Source organism: Oncorhynchus mykiss, chromosome 9 (assembly GCF_013265735.2).
Source record: "Oncorhynchus mykiss isolate Arlee chromosome 9, USDA_OmykA_1.1, whole genome shotgun sequence".
Lineage (NCBI taxonomy): Eukaryota > Metazoa > Chordata > Actinopteri > Salmoniformes > Salmonidae > Oncorhynchus > Oncorhynchus mykiss.
Genome location: NC_048573.1, coordinates 6,313,652 through 6,334,272, shown reverse-complemented (window position 1 = coordinate 6,334,272; position 20,621 = coordinate 6,313,652). Strand labels below are relative to the sequence as shown.

At 43.6% G+C, this 20,621-nt stretch overlaps 2 protein-coding genes across 3 annotated transcripts; both read right to left on the bottom strand.

Moving 5' to 3' along the window:
* Positions 1-635: 635 nt before the first annotated feature.
* Positions 636-5,234, bottom strand: sb:cb1058 (uncharacterized protein LOC394209 homolog). The gene is made up of 3 exons (XM_036987190.1): positions 4,949-5,234; positions 2,420-3,238; positions 636-1,967 (listed from the first exon to the last, which is right to left on the bottom strand). Exons 2-3 carry the CDS (start codon positions 3,161-3,163, stop codon positions 1,827-1,829), a joined length of 885 nt encoding a protein of 294 aa, XP_036843085.1. The 5' UTR covers positions 3,164-3,238; positions 4,949-5,234; the 3' UTR covers positions 636-1,826.
* A 7,880-nt stretch (positions 5,235-13,114) lies between these two features.
* On the bottom strand, positions 13,115-18,239 carry b3gat3 (beta-1,3-glucuronyltransferase 3 (glucuronosyltransferase I)). Of its 2 annotated transcripts, XM_036987187.1 has the most exons (7): positions 18,044-18,239; positions 17,583-17,689; positions 16,333-16,513; positions 16,035-16,218; positions 15,637-15,798; positions 14,244-14,534; positions 13,115-14,082 (listed from the first exon to the last, which is right to left on the bottom strand). In XM_036987187.1, the coding sequence occupies exons 2-7, from the start codon at positions 17,674-17,676 to the stop codon at positions 13,984-13,986; spliced, it is 1,011 nt and encodes a 336-aa protein (XP_036843082.1). In that variant the 5' UTR covers positions 17,677-17,689; positions 18,044-18,239; the 3' UTR covers positions 13,115-13,983. The 2 variants fall into 2 exon arrangements, with proteins under 2 accessions (XP_036843082.1, XP_036843083.1); XM_036987188.1 differs by lacking the exon at positions 17,583-17,689 and having other exon boundaries at positions 13,940-14,082; positions 18,044-18,225.
* Between the last annotated feature and the right edge of the window lie 2,382 nt (positions 18,240-20,621).

Here is a 20,621-nt window from a genome sequence, read left to right as displayed (position 1 = left end):
GACAGTTACACACACCTACATTGCTAATCTAGGAATACAACATCATGGCACAGCATTGCGGGTGGAAAGGATGGTTGAATTTGCTCTGAAACGCCGACATCCAGACACTGGTAACAACTAAGTAGATCTGAAAACATAATTAATTAGCTAGCGACCATAGACTAACAATGCCACCGGCTCCCATAAAAGGAGATCTGCAATCTATTATCCCAATAATGAACTATATCCTGAAATGTCATTTTATGGTTTCTTTGAATTAGTTCACCACACACAGCCAGTGACAGCCATCTAGCTGGAGCTGACCAAAATTTTAAACAACCTACATAAATTAGCAATATATTTGTGCTACCTGCTCCCATAAAAGGCGATTATCAATGTATACTAGCTTCAATCTATTATCCCTATAATTGTATTCAGACATTCAATGTGTTATTTGAATCAGTAACGTTACACCACACACACGATCGATAGCCAGCTGACAGTCAATTAGACGCGCACCCCATACAGAGTTCGTTAATTCACCCTGGAGTGCCAGAGGCTAAAGCTAATGAGCAGTTACCGCCTTTTGCCTCTGTAGGGCAGTATACAGCTGACCAAAAATGTTATTTTCTTAGGAGGATGAAGAACAAAATATATTTGAGAAATTGTATTTTATTTAAGGACAAAGGCTACAAAGATGGCACAAGTAATACAAAGCATTTATTTTTAAACTAAATATAACAATTTAGTCATTCAAGTGCAACAGAAGAAATCAATTCTCCACCAGCTCAGTTTAGCTCTCATATAATTCTGAGTTTGACTTCAATGCTGCAAGAGGGAGATGTTATGTTGTGATTTAAGCCAATAATTAAAAATAAATAAACTCTTTGGTAAGATATTATTGAGAGAGATTACACAGAAAAGTGTGAAAACTGATCATATAGTAAATAAATTAACATGAATAAATAATGTATTAAATGTGTGTTGTGTGCAACCTCCTTTTAGACCAAGTCAGAGGACCAAAGTTTGAGACCGTTTTTTCGTACCCTCATGTCCCCCATAGTTAGTTAATTTCATGGTATGACAACGTTCTCCTTTTATGAAACAAACATAACACACTTGGGGTACATTCAATAGGTACAAGGATAGTGAAACATACGTTATCAGGTCTCATCTTGGGCTACGTTCATTAGGCACATGGATAGTAAAAAATACGTTATCAGGTCTCATCTTGGGCTACGTTCATTAGGCACATGGATAGTGAAACATACGTTATCAGGTCTCATCTTGGGCTACGTTCATTAGGCACATGGATAGTGAAACATACGTTATCAGGTCTCATCTTGGGCTACGTTCATTAGGCACATGGATAGTGAAACATACGTTATCAGGTCTCATCTTGGGCTGCGTTCATTAGGTACATGGATAGTGAAACATATGTCTCCCTCAGGTTGCACAACACTGAAACCACCCTGCAGACGGTCCTCCAGAGAGGTATGAACTTCACCCTGTGAGGAAGTGTTAAACCCATTCCCTATTTAGTGCACTAGTACAATAGTGTGCTATTTTGGAATTCAGAATAAGAATGAGTTAAACTTTGTGTACTTCCTGGTGTTAATCAGGTGCTGTTCATATTGATCATTGATAAACCCGTATGTACTAGATCAATATCACTGATTGATTAATCAACTGAACCATACATTGAGGTGAACACAGGTCATTTGCGTTGAGAACACAAACGGAACGCTCTGTCCAAGCCAGCCTCAATCTCAAATTACAATATGGGCGTTACATAACCTGATTGGAACAATTGCAGTTTACAGATTAGATGAACAGGTTTGTGAATCCTATCTGTATTCTGCTAATGCTGAGGAATGGTGCATCTCCCTTGATGGTGGTGGTGATGATGATGAGTCAGGTGTGAGCGTCACGCTGTACAGGTTAGTGACGAAGGTCTCCCACCCTCGACGGAACGCTCGGTCGAAAGTCTTGAAGGGGATAGAATGAATAATCAATACAGGTGACCAAGAAAACATTGAAATAGATTTTCAAAATGGCCTACAGAGTTAATTTAGCATTTGGGCTCATGGGGTGGTTGACGTAAACAGATCAGCCATTGGACTCTGACCAGACCGTTCATGATATGGGTATAGAGGGTCATATAATGTTTACATAAATAACTAATTACTGGCTGCTATTCTTGGAATGTAACTGTGGAACGTGGAACCTGGAACTTTAACCCATTGTTCCTCCCTCTAGGAGAATTCCACAGGGAGGGGAGGGGAGAATGTGTTAAGTAATCCGTGTCCTGTCCTCTGTTAAAATGGAACTAAGAAGGAGGTTAACAGGTTGTAGCAGGTTGTAGCAACATCAACATTAACAGGTGGAGGCAAACAGGTGGAGGCAAAACACACACTACCATCCTCTCTCGTTCTCTCACCTTGCGGTAGTTCTTCAGCGTGCTCCTCTTCCTCATCACCTTCATCTCCTCCTGTCTCTTCATCTCCTCCTCCTCTTCTTCCCTCCCTCTCTTATTGTCCTTTATCAGAACCTGGTCATCTGCTTCTTCTCTGCTCGCAAAGTGGACCAGCGTCCTCTCATCTTCTGTTCTCTCTTTCTCCCTCTGTCCTTCTTCAGTCTCTACCCTCACCTCCACCTCCAGGACCTCCAGGACAGGGGTCTGCGTCTCCATCTCCGTACCCAGGATCGGGCCCTCCTCCCTGGGGGAGACCGTCAGGGGCTCGGCCCCCTGTTTCTTCCCGGTGCTCCTCCCCCAGCGGCTCCTTCTCACTTCCACCGCAGTGACCTCCAGGACAGGGGCCTCCATCTCCGTACCCAGGATCTGGTCCCCCTGCCTAGGGGAGATCGCCTGGGGTTTGGCCTTCCTGGAGCTTCTTCTCCAGCGGGAGCTGAGCCGGCTGGGTTTCCTTCGGAGGAGAGTGGTGTCGTCATCTTCCATCATTCCCTCGTTGAAGTCAAACACCCCAGGCTCTCCCCGGTCCGTCTCTCCCCCCGTAGAGAGCTCTGTGGCTGGGCACGATCCCCCCCAGTCCCCCTCTCTCCCCCGCTCCTCCTCCTCTCTTCCCATCTCGGGCTCATCCAGGCGACCGTAGAACCCAGAACTCTTGTCCAGGTACTTTGGAGACCTGACGGAACCGTTTCTGGGACTCTTTCCGATCGCCATCTTTTCTTTTGTCTCTCTCCTTCTCTTCTCCTTTGCAATGCAATGTATCTCTCTGTTGTTTTTATGTCTTTAAAGCTGGGTGAGAGAAAGGGGGGAGAGAGAAAGGGGGGAGAGAGAAAGGGGGGAGAGAGAAAGGGGGGAGAGAGAAAGGGGGGAGAGAGAAAGGGGGGAGAGAGAAAGGGGGGTGAGAGAAAGGGGGGAGAGAGAAAGGGGGGTGAGAGAAAGGGGGGTGAGAGAAAGAGGGGAGAGAGAAAGGGGGGAGAGAGAAAGGGATTCATGTCTTAATGTAGCTCTTCCAGATAGATGATCTCATTCTCTGTACTATAGAATTGCATAGACAGTTTACACACACACACACACACACACACACCCACACACACACACACACACACACACACACACACACACACACACACACACACACACACACACACACACACACACACACACACACACACACACACACACACACACACACACACACACACACACACACACACACACACACACACACACACACACACACACACACACCAGAGGTTGTGGACTGGGTGGTTTTTGATTCAGTATGAAATAAGACAGAAAGAAGCATTGTGCTGGATGAGATACAACAGTAATGTGCCAGATAATATTTATCTGTGTGTTTATCTGTCACTCCATCTCTCTCTGTCACATCATCTCATCTGGGTGACAGAGAGTTCACTGTGTGTGTCTGTGTGCCGCCTCTGTGTGTTCAATTTATGACGGAGATAACAGGGACTCCTGGTTCCAGACTCACTCAGACTTTGACTCTTCGCTCTCGAGTTGGAGCCTCAAACACTGCCAGCTTCCACGCACCCTATTTCCTAGGTAGTGCACTGCTTTTAATGGGCCCTGCTCAAAAGTAATGCACTAAATAGGGAATCTGGTGCCATTTGGAACGTAGACCTATGAGTCACATCATGACTATCTCCATTACAGCAGGTTATAACTGTATGTCTGTCTGTATATATCTGTCTGTATATATCTGTCTGTATATATCTGTCTGTATATATCTGTCCGTATATATTTGTCCGTATATATCTGTCCGTATATATCTGTCTGTATATATCTGTCCGTATATATCTGTCCGTATATATCTGTCCGTATATATCTGTCTGTATATATCTGTCTGTATATATCTGTCTGTATATATCTGTCTGTATATATCTGTTCGTATATATCTGTCCGTATATATCTGTCTGTATATATCTGTCTGTATATCTATGTCAGTATATATATGTCTGTATATATCTGTATATATCTGTCTGTATATATCTGTCTGTATATCTATGTCAGTATATATATGTCTGTATATATCTGTATATATCTGTCTGTATATCTATGTCAATGTTAATTAACTCAGACTGTTGTCAAACCATTTCACATGAAAACTCATAGACATGTAAAACACTATCTAAACGTTTCCTTCTGTCTCACTAACTGTAACATGTGAACCATGTGATTGGTTATTAACATTGACATAGATATACGGACCATGTGATTGGTTAGAGATTTACAAATGCTTGTCTGGTTAGAAAATCTTCTTTGGATTTTTGTCAAATTCGCTAATATTGTTTTTAACATGGAGGTAAATCAGGACTCCAACGCATTATTCAGTCAGACAACGTAACAGCATTTATACATAACTAACATACTTTAGTGAATACTGGAAAGTACAGAGTGAGAGAGATGAAAGAAAGAGAGAATGATGGAAAGAAAGACAGAAAGAGAGAAGGAGAGATGAGAGAGCGCTCTCTCTCTTACCTGCCGTGTCTCTGTGTTCCTGGGTGATCTTCTCTATGTGTTCTGAGTGCCTGTTGCTTTGGGAACTCTTCTCATATCTCCTCCGTCACACACCCTGCCTGAACTTGCTGTCAGAGCAAAAAAAAAAAAAAAAAAAAAACACCCACACCATCTCTCTGACACTCACAAGCCTGATGGAGGACTGGTTGACGTACACACTGACACAAACACAGATAGATAGGGAATATAAGAGATAACTACATTAGGGCCCTCAAAAAATAATGCACTGTGTAGGAATGTATCCACTGACACACATAGATACCCAGTACTGTTGTTAGTTCTGAACAATCATGACGATCATACTAACTGTTACACGGAACGCCCTGACTAGATGTCTTACATAATCAACATGTTCTCTTGAGATATATAGTACCACACATAACTAGATTGATGGTATAGCAACTGTTGTTACACTGTACTAATTGGTATGTCAAACTTACTCGTGTGCACGTGGTCGTCTCAGCACTCAAAACTAAAATCAGGCACATGAGACTATTGTGTACACATAAATAGATTAAGATGTATAGCAACTAGAAATCTGTTTGGTCTGTTGTGAGGGTCTGCTGTGATGGCCAGTTTGGTCTGTTGTGAGGGTTAGTTTGGTCTGTGTGAGGGTCTGTTGTGATGGTCAGTTTGGTCTGTTGTGAGGGTCAGTTGTGACAGTTAGTTTGGTCCATTGTGAGGGTCAGTTTGGTCTGTTGCGAGGGTCAGTTTGGTCTGTTGTGAGGGTCAGTTTGGTCTGTTGTGAGGGTCAGTTTGGTCTGTTGTGAGGGTCAGTTTGGTCTGTTGCGAGGGTCAGTTTGGTCTGTTGCGATGGTCAGTTTGGTCTGTTGTGAGGGTGAGTTTGGTCTGTTGCGAGGGTCAGTTTGGTCTGTTGTGAGGGTCAGTTTGGTCTGTGTGAGGGTCAGTTTGGTTTGTGTGAGGGTCAGTTTGGTCTGTGTGAGGGTCAGTTTGGTCTGTGTGGGGGTCAGTTGTGACAGTTAGTTTGGTCTGTTGTGAGGGTCATTTTTGTCTGTTGTGAGGGTCAGTTTGGTCTGTGTGAGGGTCAGTTTGGTCTGTGTGAGGGTCAGTTGTGATGGTTAGTTTGGTCTGTTGTGAGGGTCAGTTTGGTTTGTGTGAGGGTCAGTTTGGTCTGTGTGAGGGTCAGTTTGGTTTGTGTGAGGGTCAGTTTGGTCTGTTGGGAGGGTCTGTTGTGAGGGTCAGTTTGGTCTGTTGTGAGGGTCAGTTTGGTCTGTGTGAGGGTCAGTTTGGTCTGTGTGAGGGTCAGTTTGGTCTGTGTGAGGGTCAGTTTGGTCTGTGCGAGGGTCAGTTTGGTCTGTTGTGAGGGTCAGTTTGGTCTGTGTGAGGGTCAGTTTGGTCTGTGCGAGGGTTAGTTTGGTCTGTTGTGAGGGTGAGTTTGGTCTGTTGTGAGGGTCAGTTTGGTCTGTTGTGAGGGTCAGTTTGGTCTGTGTGAGAGTCAGTTTGGTCTGTTGTGAGGGTCAGTTTGGTCTGTGTGAGAGTCCGTTTGGTCTGTTGTGAGGGTCAGTTTGGTCTGTGTTAGGGTCAGTTTGGTCTGTGCGAGGGTTAGTTTGGTCTGTTGTGAGGGTGAGTTTGGTCTGTTGTGAGGGTCAGTTTGGTCTGTTGTGAGGGTCAGTTTGGTCTGTGTGAGAGTCCGTTTGGTCTGTTGTGAGGGTCAGTTTGGTCTGTGTTAGGGTCAGTTTGGTCTGTGTGAGGGTCAGTTTGGTCTGTTGTGAGGGTCAGTTTGGTCTGTGTGAGGGTCAGTTTGGTCTGTGTGAGGGTCAGTTTGGTCTGTGTGAGTGTCAGTTTGGTCTGTTGTGAGTGTCAGTTTGGTCTGTGTGAGAGTCAGTTTGGTCTGTTGTGAGGGTCAGTTTGGTCTGTTGTGAGGGTCAGTTTGGTCTGTTGTGAGGGTCAGTTTGGTCTGTTGTGAGTATCAGTTTTGTCTGTTGTGAGTATCAGTTTTGTCTGTTGTGAGGGTCAGTTTGGTCTGTTGTGGGGGTCAGTTTGGTCTGTTGTGGGGGTCAGTTTGGTCTGTTGTGGGGGTCAGTTTAGTCTGTGTGAGGGTCAGTTTGGTCTGTTGTGAGGGTCTGTTGTGAGGGTCAGTTTGGTCTGTTGTGAGTATCAGTTTTGTCTGTTGTGAGGGTCAGTTTGGTCTGTTGTGGGGGTCAGTTTGGTCTGTTGTGGGGGTCAGTTTGGTCTGTTGTGGGGGTCAGTTTGGTCTGTTGTGAGGGTCTGTTGTGAGGGTCAGTTTGGTCTGTTGTGAGTATCAGTTTTGTCTGTTGTGAGGGTCTGTTGTGGGGGTCAGTTTGGTTTGTTGTGGGGGTCAGTTTAGTCTGTGTGAGTATCAGTTTTGTCTGTTGTGAGGGTACAATACAAACTTGTAATTTCATATACAATAGTTATTTGAATAGTACGCGTGTCGCTCCTTTGGTTTCCAAAGGAATGTGGTGTGTGTGTGTGTTTGGGATGTAAACAAGGGTGTGAGCACTGAGTTTTTCTTCATCCCAGGTTTTTTACCACTCAGATAATTCCCCTATCCCTTTGTCTCTACCACATCTACCACACGCACGAGGCAGCATGGCCTTGCTCTGTTAGGATGTGGTGTGCCACTGACTGTGATCCAACATGTCGTGTGTGAATCACAGGACCAAACCGTGTGTGTGTCATCTGATTCATGGCCACTAGTCTGATTACTCACCTGACAATGCACCCACACCTCAGGGGAAGTAGGAGAGAGAGAGAGGATTGAAATTCCATATATGGTCATAATCACTATACACTCCCACCGTAGTGGGCGGAACAGCTGTCAATCAAAGACCCAGCTGTGTTCAGAAGCTATAGGACAATTAGGGTTTCGGAACACAGGAAGAGACTAAGTCACCAGTTACAGTTTATGTTCCAAATGGCAACCTGTACCCTACATAGTTCACTACTTTTGAACCTGAACCCTATGGGCCCATTTTAGCTCCATTTGTTGTTCTGGGTCTTTACTCCAGCACTGAAATAGTACAATGATTATGAGGTTAAGGTGCAGACTGTCAGCTTTAATTTTAGGGTATTTTACTCGTTATCGGGTGGACCGTTTAGAAATTACAGCATTCTTTTTTTTTGGGGGGGGGGGGGGGGGGTCAGTTTCAACATAGCAAATATATTGCGGCTTCCATCAATGTCATTGTCTGCACCATTTCCAATTTTCAATATAATGTATATAATTGTTTTTCAATATATTTTACTTGATTATTTTCCCCTAACCCTGCCACCCCTCTCCTAATCGGAGTAAACTAATGGACAACAACACTTAGGCTTCTACTTCCAGTTTATACACACTATATACATTTTACAGACACAGTATATTTTACATGAGTTATCTTGTTTTTACTGCCATCCTTCAGCTACCCTCAACCCCTCCCATCTATCTCTACACCATCCAGTTTTGATTTATATTTTCCATATATTTCCATATACACTCAATGACTACATCAAGATTGTGATTCTACACATTTTTTTGGGATCTATTTTCTGTTTGTTTTTGTTGTGTTTCAGATTATTTTGTGCCCATTTTAAATTAAAGGTAAATAATGTATTTTAACATTTTGGAGTCACTTTTATTGTAAATAAGAAGAGAGTGTTTCTAAACACTACCACGATTATGGATAATCCTGAATGAATTGTGAATAATGATGAGTGAGAAAGTTTGACGCACAAATTTCATACTAGGCTTGGGCCGTATACCGTATATTTAGAAAAATCCATTGGGATCAATTTTCAATACCGTCAAAACTATTTCTTTATAGTTTTTCAATACATTTCAATATTTGTAGCTACTTTTTAAGTTATTACCTGCAGTGAACTTGTGCAATACAGTACCTTAGGACAGGGCTCTCCAACCCTGTTCCTGGAGAGCTACCGACCCTAATCTAGCTCACCTGATTCTAATAATTAGCTGGTTGATAAACTGAATCAGGTTAGTTACAACTGGGCTTGGAGCGAAAACCTACAGCAGGGTGGCTCTCCAGGTATCAGGGTTGGAGAGCCCTGTCTTAGGAGGTAAAGCAGGTTGCATTTTTCCTGTCACGGTATTTCAAATTATGAAGCTTACCGTAGTTCCCCAGAACAGTTGAGACAGTCAGGTGTTTGTTTGTAAACAGCACAACGGGAGAAAGTGAGAGCTGGTGAATCCATAGCATTCTATTGGTCAGTCTCTATTGTGCGATGCACGTGAGGTGATGAAGTTACACTTATATGCAACCCCCCATTATTGTAATGTGAGAGGTTAGCATGTCTTGGGGGTATGCTAACCTCCACTGTTATTGTAATGGTGAGAGGTTAGCATGTCTTGGGGGTATGCTAACCCCCCATTATTGTAATGGTGAGAGGTTAGCATGTCTTGGGGGTGTGCTAACCCCCCATTATTGTAATGGTGAGAGGTTAGCATGTCTTGGGGGTGTGCTAACCCCCCATTATTGTAATGGTGAGAGGTTAGCATGTCTTGGGGGTTAGCATAGCCCCAAGACATTTTATTCTCTCACCATTACAATAACAGGGGGGCTGTTATTGTAATGGTGAGAGAATAAAATGTCTTGGGGCTATGCTAACCCCCCCTGTTATTTTAATGGTGAGAGGTTAGCATGTAGCATGTCTTGGGGGTATGCTAACCCCCACTGTTATTGTAATGGTGAGAGGTTAGCATGTTTTCGGGGTGTGATATTTGTGCGTCTAACTTTCTCATTCATCACTACTCACTAAAATACCCTCAAATTAAAACTGACGGTCTACACTTTAACCTCAGTCATTGTATCATTTCAAATAAAAAAATGCTGGAGTACAGAGCCAAACCAACAACAAACATGTGTCACCGTCCCAATAATTTTGGAGCTCACTGTATATAGTAAATAGGGGGCCACCATTTGGGACTCAAGGAACAGGGTTTTAACATCATGGTCATACAGACTGTGTGACTACTGTGTGTTAAAGATAGGTCCTTACTATGCCAAAGACACAGGAAGAGAGACAAGCATGGTAATGAAGGCAGTCAGAGACAAAGTTGACACACAGACGAGGAAAGTTGCCCTCCAGCAGACAGCTCGTCGCCACGGTGACGGCTCGGCGCCAAAATAATTTTTATTTTTACGAAAGACAAAAGTTAAGACTGTAGATTCTCTCACTGGCTTCTTCAGTCTTCAATGTGACAGCTCATCGTTGTCACTACCTAGCCTTTATTCTCTATAAATGGGAGTCACACTGAGAACGTGTGGGTTAGTGTGTCTTTCAAAGTCGCTGACACTAGCCTAATCAAATGCCTCCGTTCGGTGAAACTGGATAAAAGCCAGACACGGTCATTTACTGAAATTCCTCTGAAGAAGACAAAAACGGCAAGAAGAATTTCACAAAACAACAAAATGTTTATTTTCCTGATTAAATAATGTATTTATTTTCAAGGCAGGGACAATTAAGACAACGGCCACATAATACTGAGAATGCTTCCCAAATGACAACCTATATATTGTATATATGTGCACTACTTTGGAGAGCCCTATAGACCATAGTCAAAAGTAGTGCACTATAAAAAGGGACTAGGATGCCATTTGGGCTGCACTTAATAACGTTCTTACAGACAGATTCAACAGGCAGCACAGTACACTCAACCACTTAGTATCATTATCTACTGCCAAGTACTCTACTAATACACACATGGTGGCTAAACTACGGTTTTCCAGAAAATCCTGGTTGGAAAATTCCAGATTTCATGCTTGTTCCCGACTCGTGCTCGGTTATCTTCCAACTGGGACTTCTAGAAAACCTGGGGAAAGTTCCCAGAATTCTGCTACCCTAGTACTCACTCACACACACACACACACACATACAGTACCAGTCAAAAGCTTGGACACACCTACTCATTCAAGGGTTGTTCTTTATTTTTTACTATTTTCTACATTGTAGAATAATAGTGAAGACATCAACACTATGAAATAATACATATGGAATCATGTAGTAACCAAATAAAGTGTTAAACAAATCAAAATATGATATATTTGAGATTCTTCAAAGTAACCGCCCTTTGACAGCTTTGCACACTCTTGGAATTCTCTCAACCAGTTTCACCTGGAATGGTTTTCCAACAGTCTCGAAGGAGTTCCCACATATGCTGCTTTTCCTTCACTCTGCAGTCCGTCCAACTCATCCCAAACCATCTCAATTGGGTTGAGGTCGGGTGATTGTGGAGGTCAGGTCATCTGATGCAGCACTCCATCACTCTCTTTCTTGGTAAAATAGCCCTTACAAAGCCTGGAGGTGTGTTGGGTCATTGTCCTGTTGAAAAACAAACGATAGTCCCACTAAGCCCAAACCAGATGCGATGCCATATCGCTGCAGAATGCTGTGGTAGCCATGCTGGTTAAGTGTGACTTGAATTCTAAATAAATCACTGACCGTGTCACCAGAAAATTGTCCCAGACACCTCAACACATCCTCCTCCAAGCTTCATGGTGGGAACCACACATGCAGAGATCCGTTCACCTACTCTGCGTCTCACAAAGACATGGCGGTTGGAACCAAAAATCTGAAATTTGGACTCAGACCAAAGGATAGATTTCCACTGGTCTAATGTCCATTGCTCATGTTTCTTCTTATTATTAGTGTCCTTTAGTAGAGGTTTCTTTGCAGCAATTTGACCATGAAGGCCTGATTCACGCAGTCTCCTCTGAACAGTTAATGTGTCTGTTACTTGAACTCTGAAGCATTTATTTTGGCTGCGTGAATCAAAAAACCTTCAAAGTTATTGAAATTTTCCAGATTGACTGACCTTCATGTCTTAAAAAAGAATGATTGACTGTCATTTCTCTTTGCTTATTTGAGCGGTTCTTGCCATAATATGGACTTGGTCTTTTACCAAATAGGGCCATCTGCTGTATACCACCCTTACCTTGTCAACAACACAACTGACTGGCTCAAACACTTTAAAGGAAAGAAATTCCACAGGTTAACTTTTAACAAGACACACCTGTTAATTGAAATGCATTCCAGGTGACTACCTCATGAAGCTGGTTGAGAGAATGCCAAGAGTGTGCAAAGCTGTCATCAAGGCAAAGGGTGGCTACTTTGAAGAATCTAAAATATATTTAGAATTATTTAATTTTTTTGGGCCAACTACATGATTCCATATGTGTCATTTCGTAGTTTTGATGTCTTCACTATTATTCTACAGTGTAGAAAACTGTAAAAAATATATATATATATAAATAATAATAATAATAATTAAACCTTGAATGAGTAGGTGTGTCCAAACTCTTGACTGGAACTACACACACAAACAAAACACATTCACAGTTACGACACATTTAAATAGGTTGACTGGTCTTAAAAACAGTCTTCAGATAATATCTTACATTATGTACACTGTGTCTGCATCCTAAATGCCACCCTATTCTGTAAACACATATAGGAGGATAGGGTACCACTAAGAATATCTTGTTAGTTCCATATACAGCATCAGCATAGTACAGCTAGCCGGAACAGGGTTCCCAACCCACCCCCTTCCCTGGGTGCACCTTTTGGTTTTTGCCCTAACGTCTACACAGCGGATTCAAATAAGCAAAGCTTAGTGATGAGTTGGTTATTTAAAAAATCAGCTGCGTACTGCTAGGGCAAAATCCTAAATGTGTGGGGGCGGGGGGGGGGGGACCCTTACAGCTCGAGAGACCGGTCCCCTGCGGGACGGTTGAGCTAACGTAGGCTAATGTGATTAGCATGAGGTCTAATGTAACAAGAACATTTCCCAGGACATAGACATATCTGATATTGGCAGAAAGCTTAAATTCTTGTTAATCTAACTGCACTGTCCAATTTACAGTAGCTATTACAGTGAAAGAATACCATGCTATTGTTTTGACGAGAGTGCACAGTTTTGAACATGAAAAGTTATTAATAAACAAATTAGGCACATTTGGGCAGTCTTGATACAAAATTTTGAACGGAAATGCAATCAGACTTAAACTTTGCACATACACTGCCATCTAGTGGCCAATATCTAAACTGCACCTGTGCTGGAATAATATATTATGGCCTTTCTCTTGCATTTCAAAGATGATGGTACAAAAAAAAAAACGTTTTTTTTCCCTTCTTTGTATTTTCTTTTACCAGATCTAATGTGTTATATTCTCCTACATTCCTACAAACTTCAAAGTGTTTCCTTTCAAATGGTACCAAGAAAATGCATATCCTTGCTTCAGGGCCTGAGTTACAGGCAGTTAGATTTGGGTATGTCATTTTAGGCTAAAATTGAAAAAAAGGGACCCATTAAGTGAACCCGTACAGCTAGAGACCCATTAAGTGAACCCGTACAGCTAGAGACCCATTAAGTGAACCCGTACAGCTAGAGACCCATTAAGTGAACCCTTACAGCTAGAGACCCATTAAGTGTACCCTTACAGCTAGAGACCCATTAAGTGAACCCGTACAGCTAGAGACCCATTAAGTGAACCCGTACAGCTAGAGACCCATTAAGTGAACCCTTACAGCTAGAGACCCATTAAGTGTACCCTTACAGCTAGAGACCCATTAAGTGAACCCGTACAGCTAGAGACCCATTAAGTGTACCCTTACAGCTAGAGACCCATTAAGTGAACCCGTACAGCTAGAGACCCATTAAGTGAACCCGTACAGCTAGAGACCCATTAAGTGTACCCGTACAGCTAGAGACCCATTAAGTGTACCCTTACAGCTAGAGACCCATTAAGTGAACCCGTACAGCTAGAGACCCATTAAGTGAACCCGTACAGCTAGAGACCCATTAAGTGAACCCGTACAGCTAGAGACCCATTAAGTGAACCCTTACAGCTAGAGACCCATTAAGTGTACCCTTACAGCTAGAGACCCATAGGGCTCTGGACAAAAGTATTGCACTATACAGGGAGCCTTTTTCAGACGCATGGAAAGTTTTAAAGCAGATGTAGTGGGTGTGTGTAGTTGTAGGTGTGTGTGTGTGTGTGTGTGTGTTGTCCTCACACCTCTACAGCAGTATCAGACCCCAGGCCTTGTTTCTGAAGCGCTTCCTCTCGTTTCATCTTGGGCTTCTCTGTCCGCGTGTGCCACACCAACACCTGTCAATCACACACACACACACACACACACATACAACGTTTAAACATCCCCCCTACACCATCAACAACCCCCCTACACTAAAAACATCACCGGTTCAACACCACTCTTCTATCTTTAGCAACCACCCCCCCACCCAACCCCCCACCCAACACACACACACCTTTGTACAATTCTCCGCCTTAGGTTCCAGTTCGTCCATGGTAACCAATCCCTGCAGGAAGCTGCTTTCCAAGAACCCCATCGGTGCGTCGCCGTCAAAACATGCGTCCTGATTGGCTATCACCAGCTTGAGCGACACGGCGAAGCCAGCCATGTCCAATGGGAAGGGGCGGCTGGGGCGCCAGCCAGTATGGAAGCGTACAACCTTCCCCCCCTCGACCACAGGTCTCTCATATCTCATCCCTCCCACCAGGCCGACTGGCCACACAGACACACGCTGGGTACCACGCATCTAGAGAGAGAGATGTTAGACACACGCTGGGTACCACACATCTAGAGAGAGAGATGTTAGACACACGCTGGGTACCACGCATCTAGAGAGAGAGATGTTAAACAACACGCTGGGTACCACACATCTAGAGAGAGAGATGTTAGACACACACTGGGTACCACGCATCTAGAGAGAGATGTTAGACACACGCTGGGTACCACGCATCTAGAGAGAGAGATGTTAGACACACGCTGGGTACCACACATCTAGAGAGAGATGTTAGACACACGCTGGGTACCACACATCTAGAGAGAGAGATGTTAGACACACACTGGGTACCACGCATCTAGAGAGAGATGTTAGACACACGCTGGGTACCACGCATCTAGAGAGAGAGAGATGTTAGACACACGCTGGGTACCACACATCTAGAGAGAGAGATGTTAGACACACGCTGGGTACCACACATCTAGAGATGTTACAGACAAGTTTTAAACTAGTCACAAGAATGCAATACACCAGTGGGTGATATATAACAGTTAAATATAGTTCTTAATTTTGTGGTTCATGGCATCCCGAGTGGCCACTAGAAATCCTGGTTCGAGTCCAGGCTCTGTCGCAGCCGGCCGCGAACCGCACAATTGGCCCAGCATCGTCCAGGTTAAGGGTGGGTTGGGCCGGCAGGGATGTTTCTTGTCCCATTGCGACTTCTGTCGCTGACGCGGTCGGCAGGTGTACGGTGTTTCCTCCGACACATTGGTGTGGCTTTCTTCCGGGTTAAACGGGAATTGTGTCAAGAAGCAGTGCGGCTTGGTTGGGTTGTGTTTCGGAGGAAGCAGGGCTCTCGACCTTCGCCTCTCTTGAGCCCGTACGGGAGTTGCAGCGATGAGACAAGACTGTAACTACCAATTGGATTCCACAAAATTGGGGAGAATAAAGGGGTAAAAAAAAATAATATAATTTTGTGGTTCATTTTGAAAGCTAAACTTTTATACTTTTATACCATACCAAGTCTATTTCTTGAAAAGAGGAAGTTAAATCAGAATATTTTGGGCAATTAGCTGGCACAGCCCCCATGGTTGAAGAGCTACAAGACGTCAGATCCTGTGTGTCTGTCTCCTACCTCCTCAAAGAGCTGTAGGCTGTATGTGTTGTCATCGTCAGCGAAGTAGACCACCCCCAGCTGTGTGTCTGCTCCAGGCTGCCCCCTCCTGTCCTCTCTCAGCCACCGCAGCCCCTCGTTTCTCTGCTCCGCCCCGCGGGGTTTCAACCAGCTAGGGTCACCCTGGGAGAATGACCAATCAATAAATCAAATGATAAATCCATCAATCAATTTGGTAATATTTTTAATTCTTTGTTTTAATTTAAAATGTAGATCCTGTAGGAGTTTGGAAGTGAGTAAATAAGGATGTGCATCAGATTTCTTTATATAATGCAGTTAGCTATCTAGGCATTGTGAGATCTGGCAGACGACTGACATGCAAAATAGTGTGCCTGGTCAGCGACCGGATCTGAACCCACCTCCTGTAGTTTGCGGTCGCGTGGTGTGGGGGTGTGGAGGTGTGTGTAGGCCAGGCCGCTGGAGGCCAGGAACCCAGAGACCAGAGGAGTTTTATGGGGAGAGTCTTCCACCAGGATCCAGTGGAGCTGAGGGACATGGAGGAACGTCTGGGCAAGCCGGGTTAACTCTGCTTTCTGGACAAACCTAGAGAAAGGGATGGAGAGAATGTTAGAGATGGAGCAAGGAAAGGAAAGAGAGAGGGAAGAGACAACAGGCGGTAGAGAAAGTGTGTGTCTCTCCCTCTGTCCATCTTCCTACCTGGTGTAGGTTGGTGTGATGATGTAGATGGTGGGTTGGGCCGGTTTCACTGCTAGTTTATGGGGGAGTTTGGTGGGCTCAGCCTTCCTCATCTGCTCCTGCAGCCGATGCAGTTCCCCCCGCAGACGAGAGATAGTACGGTCCTTGGGCATGTCATGCTCTGCACAGTCACAGCGCTGGCCTGAGGACAGAAACAGGTTACACAGTCAGTTAAGGTGTCAATTGAAATGCAGCCCAATTCCTGTCTCCCATTCAGTCAATTGAAATGCAGCCCAATTCCTGTCTCCCATTCAGTCAATTGAAATGCAGCCCAATTCCTGTCTCCTATTCAGTGCAATTGAAATGCAGCCCAATTCCTGTCTCCTATTCAGTCAATTGAAATGCAGCCCAATTCCTGTCTCCCATTCAGTCAATTGAAATGCAGCCCAATTCCTGTCTCCTATTCAGTGCAATTGAAATGCAGCCCAATTCCTGTCTCCTATTCAGTCAATTGAAATGCAGCCCAATTCCTGTCTCCTATTCAGTGCAATTGAAATGCAGCCCAATTCCTGTCTCCTATTCAGTCAATTGAAATGCAGCCCAATTCCTGTCTCCTATTCAGTCAATTGAAATGCAGCCCAATTCCTGTCTCCTATTCAGTGCAATTGAAATGCAGCCCAATTCCTGTCTCCCATTCAGTCAATTGAAATGCAGCCCAATTCCTGTCTCCTATTCAGTGCAATTGAAATGCAGCCCAATTCCTGTCTCCTATTCAGTCAATTGAAATGCAGCCCAATTCCTGTCTCCTATTCAGTGCAATTGAAATGCTGCCCAATTCCTGTCTCCCATTCAGTCAATTGAAATGCAGCCCAATTCCTGTCTCCTATTCAGAGCAATTGAAATGCTGCCCAATTCCTGTCTCCCATTCAGTCAATTGAAATGCAGCCCAATTCCTGTCTCCTATTCAGTGCACTACATCTCATGGAAGTAAAGGTTAGTTAGGACCAAAGCCATATATTTATACATCTTATTTGTAAAGGTATTGCTCTGGTTAGGACTATGTTCACCAAACAACAATTGTCTCAATAACGATTTGTGATACATTCCTGTGAGACTACTGATCTAAGAGCACTTCATAGGACTGTCAGTGATAACAAAGGAGAGGAGACACAGAGGAGAAAGGGGAAAGGAACCAAGAGAGATGCGGACAGGATACAAGTAAAGGTGACGAGGAAAGAGAAGACAATGAAAGGAGAGATAGACAGTCTTACCAAGCTGCATGAGAGCGTAGATGAGGCCCATAAGTGAGACCATGAAGTAGAGGACAAACACAGTCTTCAGTTTTAACTTCATCCTAGTAGCCATGGCAACCCGCCGGCTACACACACACACACACAACATTGGACAGAAAACCAATTTGTCAGAAGAAATACACAAGCTAACCACTAGACACGCAAACCAATTATTAGTTTGTTTCTGCTTAGCCAATTGCTTTGTTGTCATTAGTAAACTGGCCACTGACTCATGAGACGGCGAAATAAGCGAAAGGTAACTATGATGTCTCGCTGTGTTATTAGCTAGCCAACGTTACATTTTCGGTTAGCTAGCTAGCTACTATCTATGTATTCTTGTTTGCTGGAAAGCCAGGGAGCAATTGCTAACCAGCTACCTAGCCCGTTAGCCAGGTTTAGAGGTAGTTAGCCACCGTCGTTAGCCATCTATGGGCACTTACCGGGAATAACGTCGTTACTAGTATTAGGTCTTGTGAGGCACCAATTTCTTCATTTATGACTCTTTGGGGAAGGCATTAGTTATAAATGCACCCCAATTAGATGGGCGATAAATCATCAATTCAGTTAGTTAGCTACGTATGAAATATTTGATGGATACCAACAACTTCCGGCTTGAGGGTACGGCACACAAAAAAATCCCCCGGAATAAAGTAGGCATGAAGAAAGTTTCCGGCTCAACTACATTTCACAGAACGCGGCAAGAAATTCGAATGAATCCATACAGCTATAGGAGCCTCCATCCTACTAAACTACACTGTAGCAGTTACAGATCCATACAGCTATAGAGCCTCCATCCTACTAAACTACACTGTAGCAGTTACAGATCCATACAGCTATATGAGCCTCCATCCTACTAAACTACACTGTAGCAGTTACAGATCCATACAGCTATAGATCCTCCATCCTACTAAACTACACTGTAGCAGTTACAGATCCATACAGCTATATGAGCCTCCATCCTACTAAACTACACTGTAGCAGTTACAGATCCATACAGCTATAGATCCTCCATCCTACTAAACTACACTGTAGCAGTTACAGATCCATACAGCTATAGAGCCTCCATCCTACTAAACTACACTGTAGCAGTTACAGATCCATACAGCTATAGAGCCTCCATCCTACTAAACTACACTGTAGCAGTTACAGATCCATACAGCTATAGGATCCTCCATCCTACTAAACTACACTGTAGCAGTTACAGATCCGTACAGCTATATGAGCCTCCATCCTACTAAACTACACTGTAGCAGTTACAGATCCATACAGCTATAGATCCTCCATCCTACTAAACTACACTGTAGCAGTTACAGATCCATACAGCTATAGAGCCTCCATCCTACTAAACTACACTGTAGCAGTTACAGATCCATACAGCTATAGAGCCTCCATCCTACTAAACTACACTGTAGCAGTTACAGATCCATACAGCTATAGGATCCTCCATCCTACTAAACTACACTGTAGCAGTTACAGATCCGTACAGCTATAGGATCCTCCATCCTACTAAACTACACTTCCACTATCAAGGGGCTGGTCCGAATCAAGGTGTCATTAAAAAAATGCAGCCCCCTCCCCAACATAAAAAATATTTTCACATGACCCTACCCTTGTACTGTAATATACATGGAACACCCTACCCCACTCAGATAATTAACTCAAAACAATGTGTATGACCACAAATAACAGTAACTGTAGCTACCCTATGTTCATGGGCTCCTGAGTGACACAGCGGTCTAAGGCACTGCATCTCAGTGCTAGAGGCGTCACTACAGACCTGGTTTGATTCCAGGCGCCTTCACAACCGGCCGTGCTTTGGGAGTCTCATAGGGTGGCGCACAATTGGGACAGCGTCGTCCGGTTTAGGGCTTGGCCGGGGTAGGCTGTCATTGTAAACAATAATTTGTTCTTAACAGACTTGCCCAGTTACATTTATAAATGTGGATATCAACTTAGCCCATAGAATGCTAATGACGTTAGCTTAACTAGCATGCTTTTGTGGCACAGTCGATGCCACGCAGGGCTATGGGCCAGAAGGTTGAGGGTTTCCCGACCACTATAGTTGAGATCACTCCCCCTTCCTGTTTCATTACTTCACCATCAGAGCCGCCTGCAGACGATGATCAGCTAGGGGGAAATTAGATTTTCAACTTTTTGATGCCACATTCATAATTATATAAAATATATGCAACAAATGTATTGGTTGCACCAGACAACCAATAAACAAAACATATCGACTTTGGGCGCTTCAATATCATGGTTTGCATTTTTCAACACCACAATAAATAAGGCTATGTCAATCGCGACAAACTGAAAACACATCCCTCTCTACTTTAGATTTACCCGGTATAGAAGGCGTCGCTTGACAATCTCCGAATGTCATTAAACGTTTTTTGTTGTTTTGTAACAGCTGTCTATTTCCATTCATCAAATGCCCGCTGCACAAGTTTAGATTGATTGATTTTATTTGTCAGTAAAAAAAAAATATATATATACACAAATAATTTTAAAAGTGACAGGGATTGCACAGTAAAGTCAATGGCTTATTTCCATTGTGGTCCCTACATATGCTACAGTAATATAAGGACTAAATGCGCGGCTATTTGACATATCTCCATCTGGCTTTCAGGGGGTTACCTTATTTTTTACCTGTAAAGATTATTTGTTATTTATTTCAACTGTAGAGTTTTAAGGAGAGAGGCCAGCAGAGTGCATTTTGCATATTGTGCAAGAGACAGAGGCTATAAAATCTAAGCTTATTATTACTGTTTATATTTATAATATTTTATTATTGAATATTAAAACATACAATCTACCTGCTATGAAGTCGCTCAACATATACATTATATTCAGTCAACTAGCAGACTCCCATCCAGAGAGACCCACAGACTCCCATCCGGAAAAACCCACAGACACCCATCTAGAGAGACCCACAGACTCTCATCTAGAGAGACCCACAGACTCCCATCCGGAAAAACCCACAGACACTCATCTAGAGAGACCCACAGACTCCCATCT

Coding starts and splice junctions, on each gene's coding strand:
- b3gat3 (XM_036987187.1), bottom strand. CDS start 17,676: ATGGCTACTAGGATGAAGTTAAAACTGAAGACTGTGTTTGTCCTCTAC. Junction 16,219..16,332: donor ATCACACCAACCTACACCAG/GTAGGAAGATGG, acceptor CCCTTTCTCTAG/GTTTGTCCAGAAAGCAGAGT. Junction 14,083..14,243: donor AGGCGGAGAATTGTACAAAG/GTGTGTGTGTGT, acceptor TGTGATTGACAG/GTGTTGGTGTGGCACACGCG.
- sb:cb1058 (XM_036987190.1), bottom strand. CDS start 3,163: ATGGCGATCGGAAAGAGTCCCAGAAACGGTTCCGTCAGGTCTCCAAAG. Junction 1,968..2,419: donor CGCTGAAGAACTACCGCAAG/GTGAGAGAACGA, acceptor ATCCCCTTCAAG/ACTTTCGACCGAGCGTTCCG.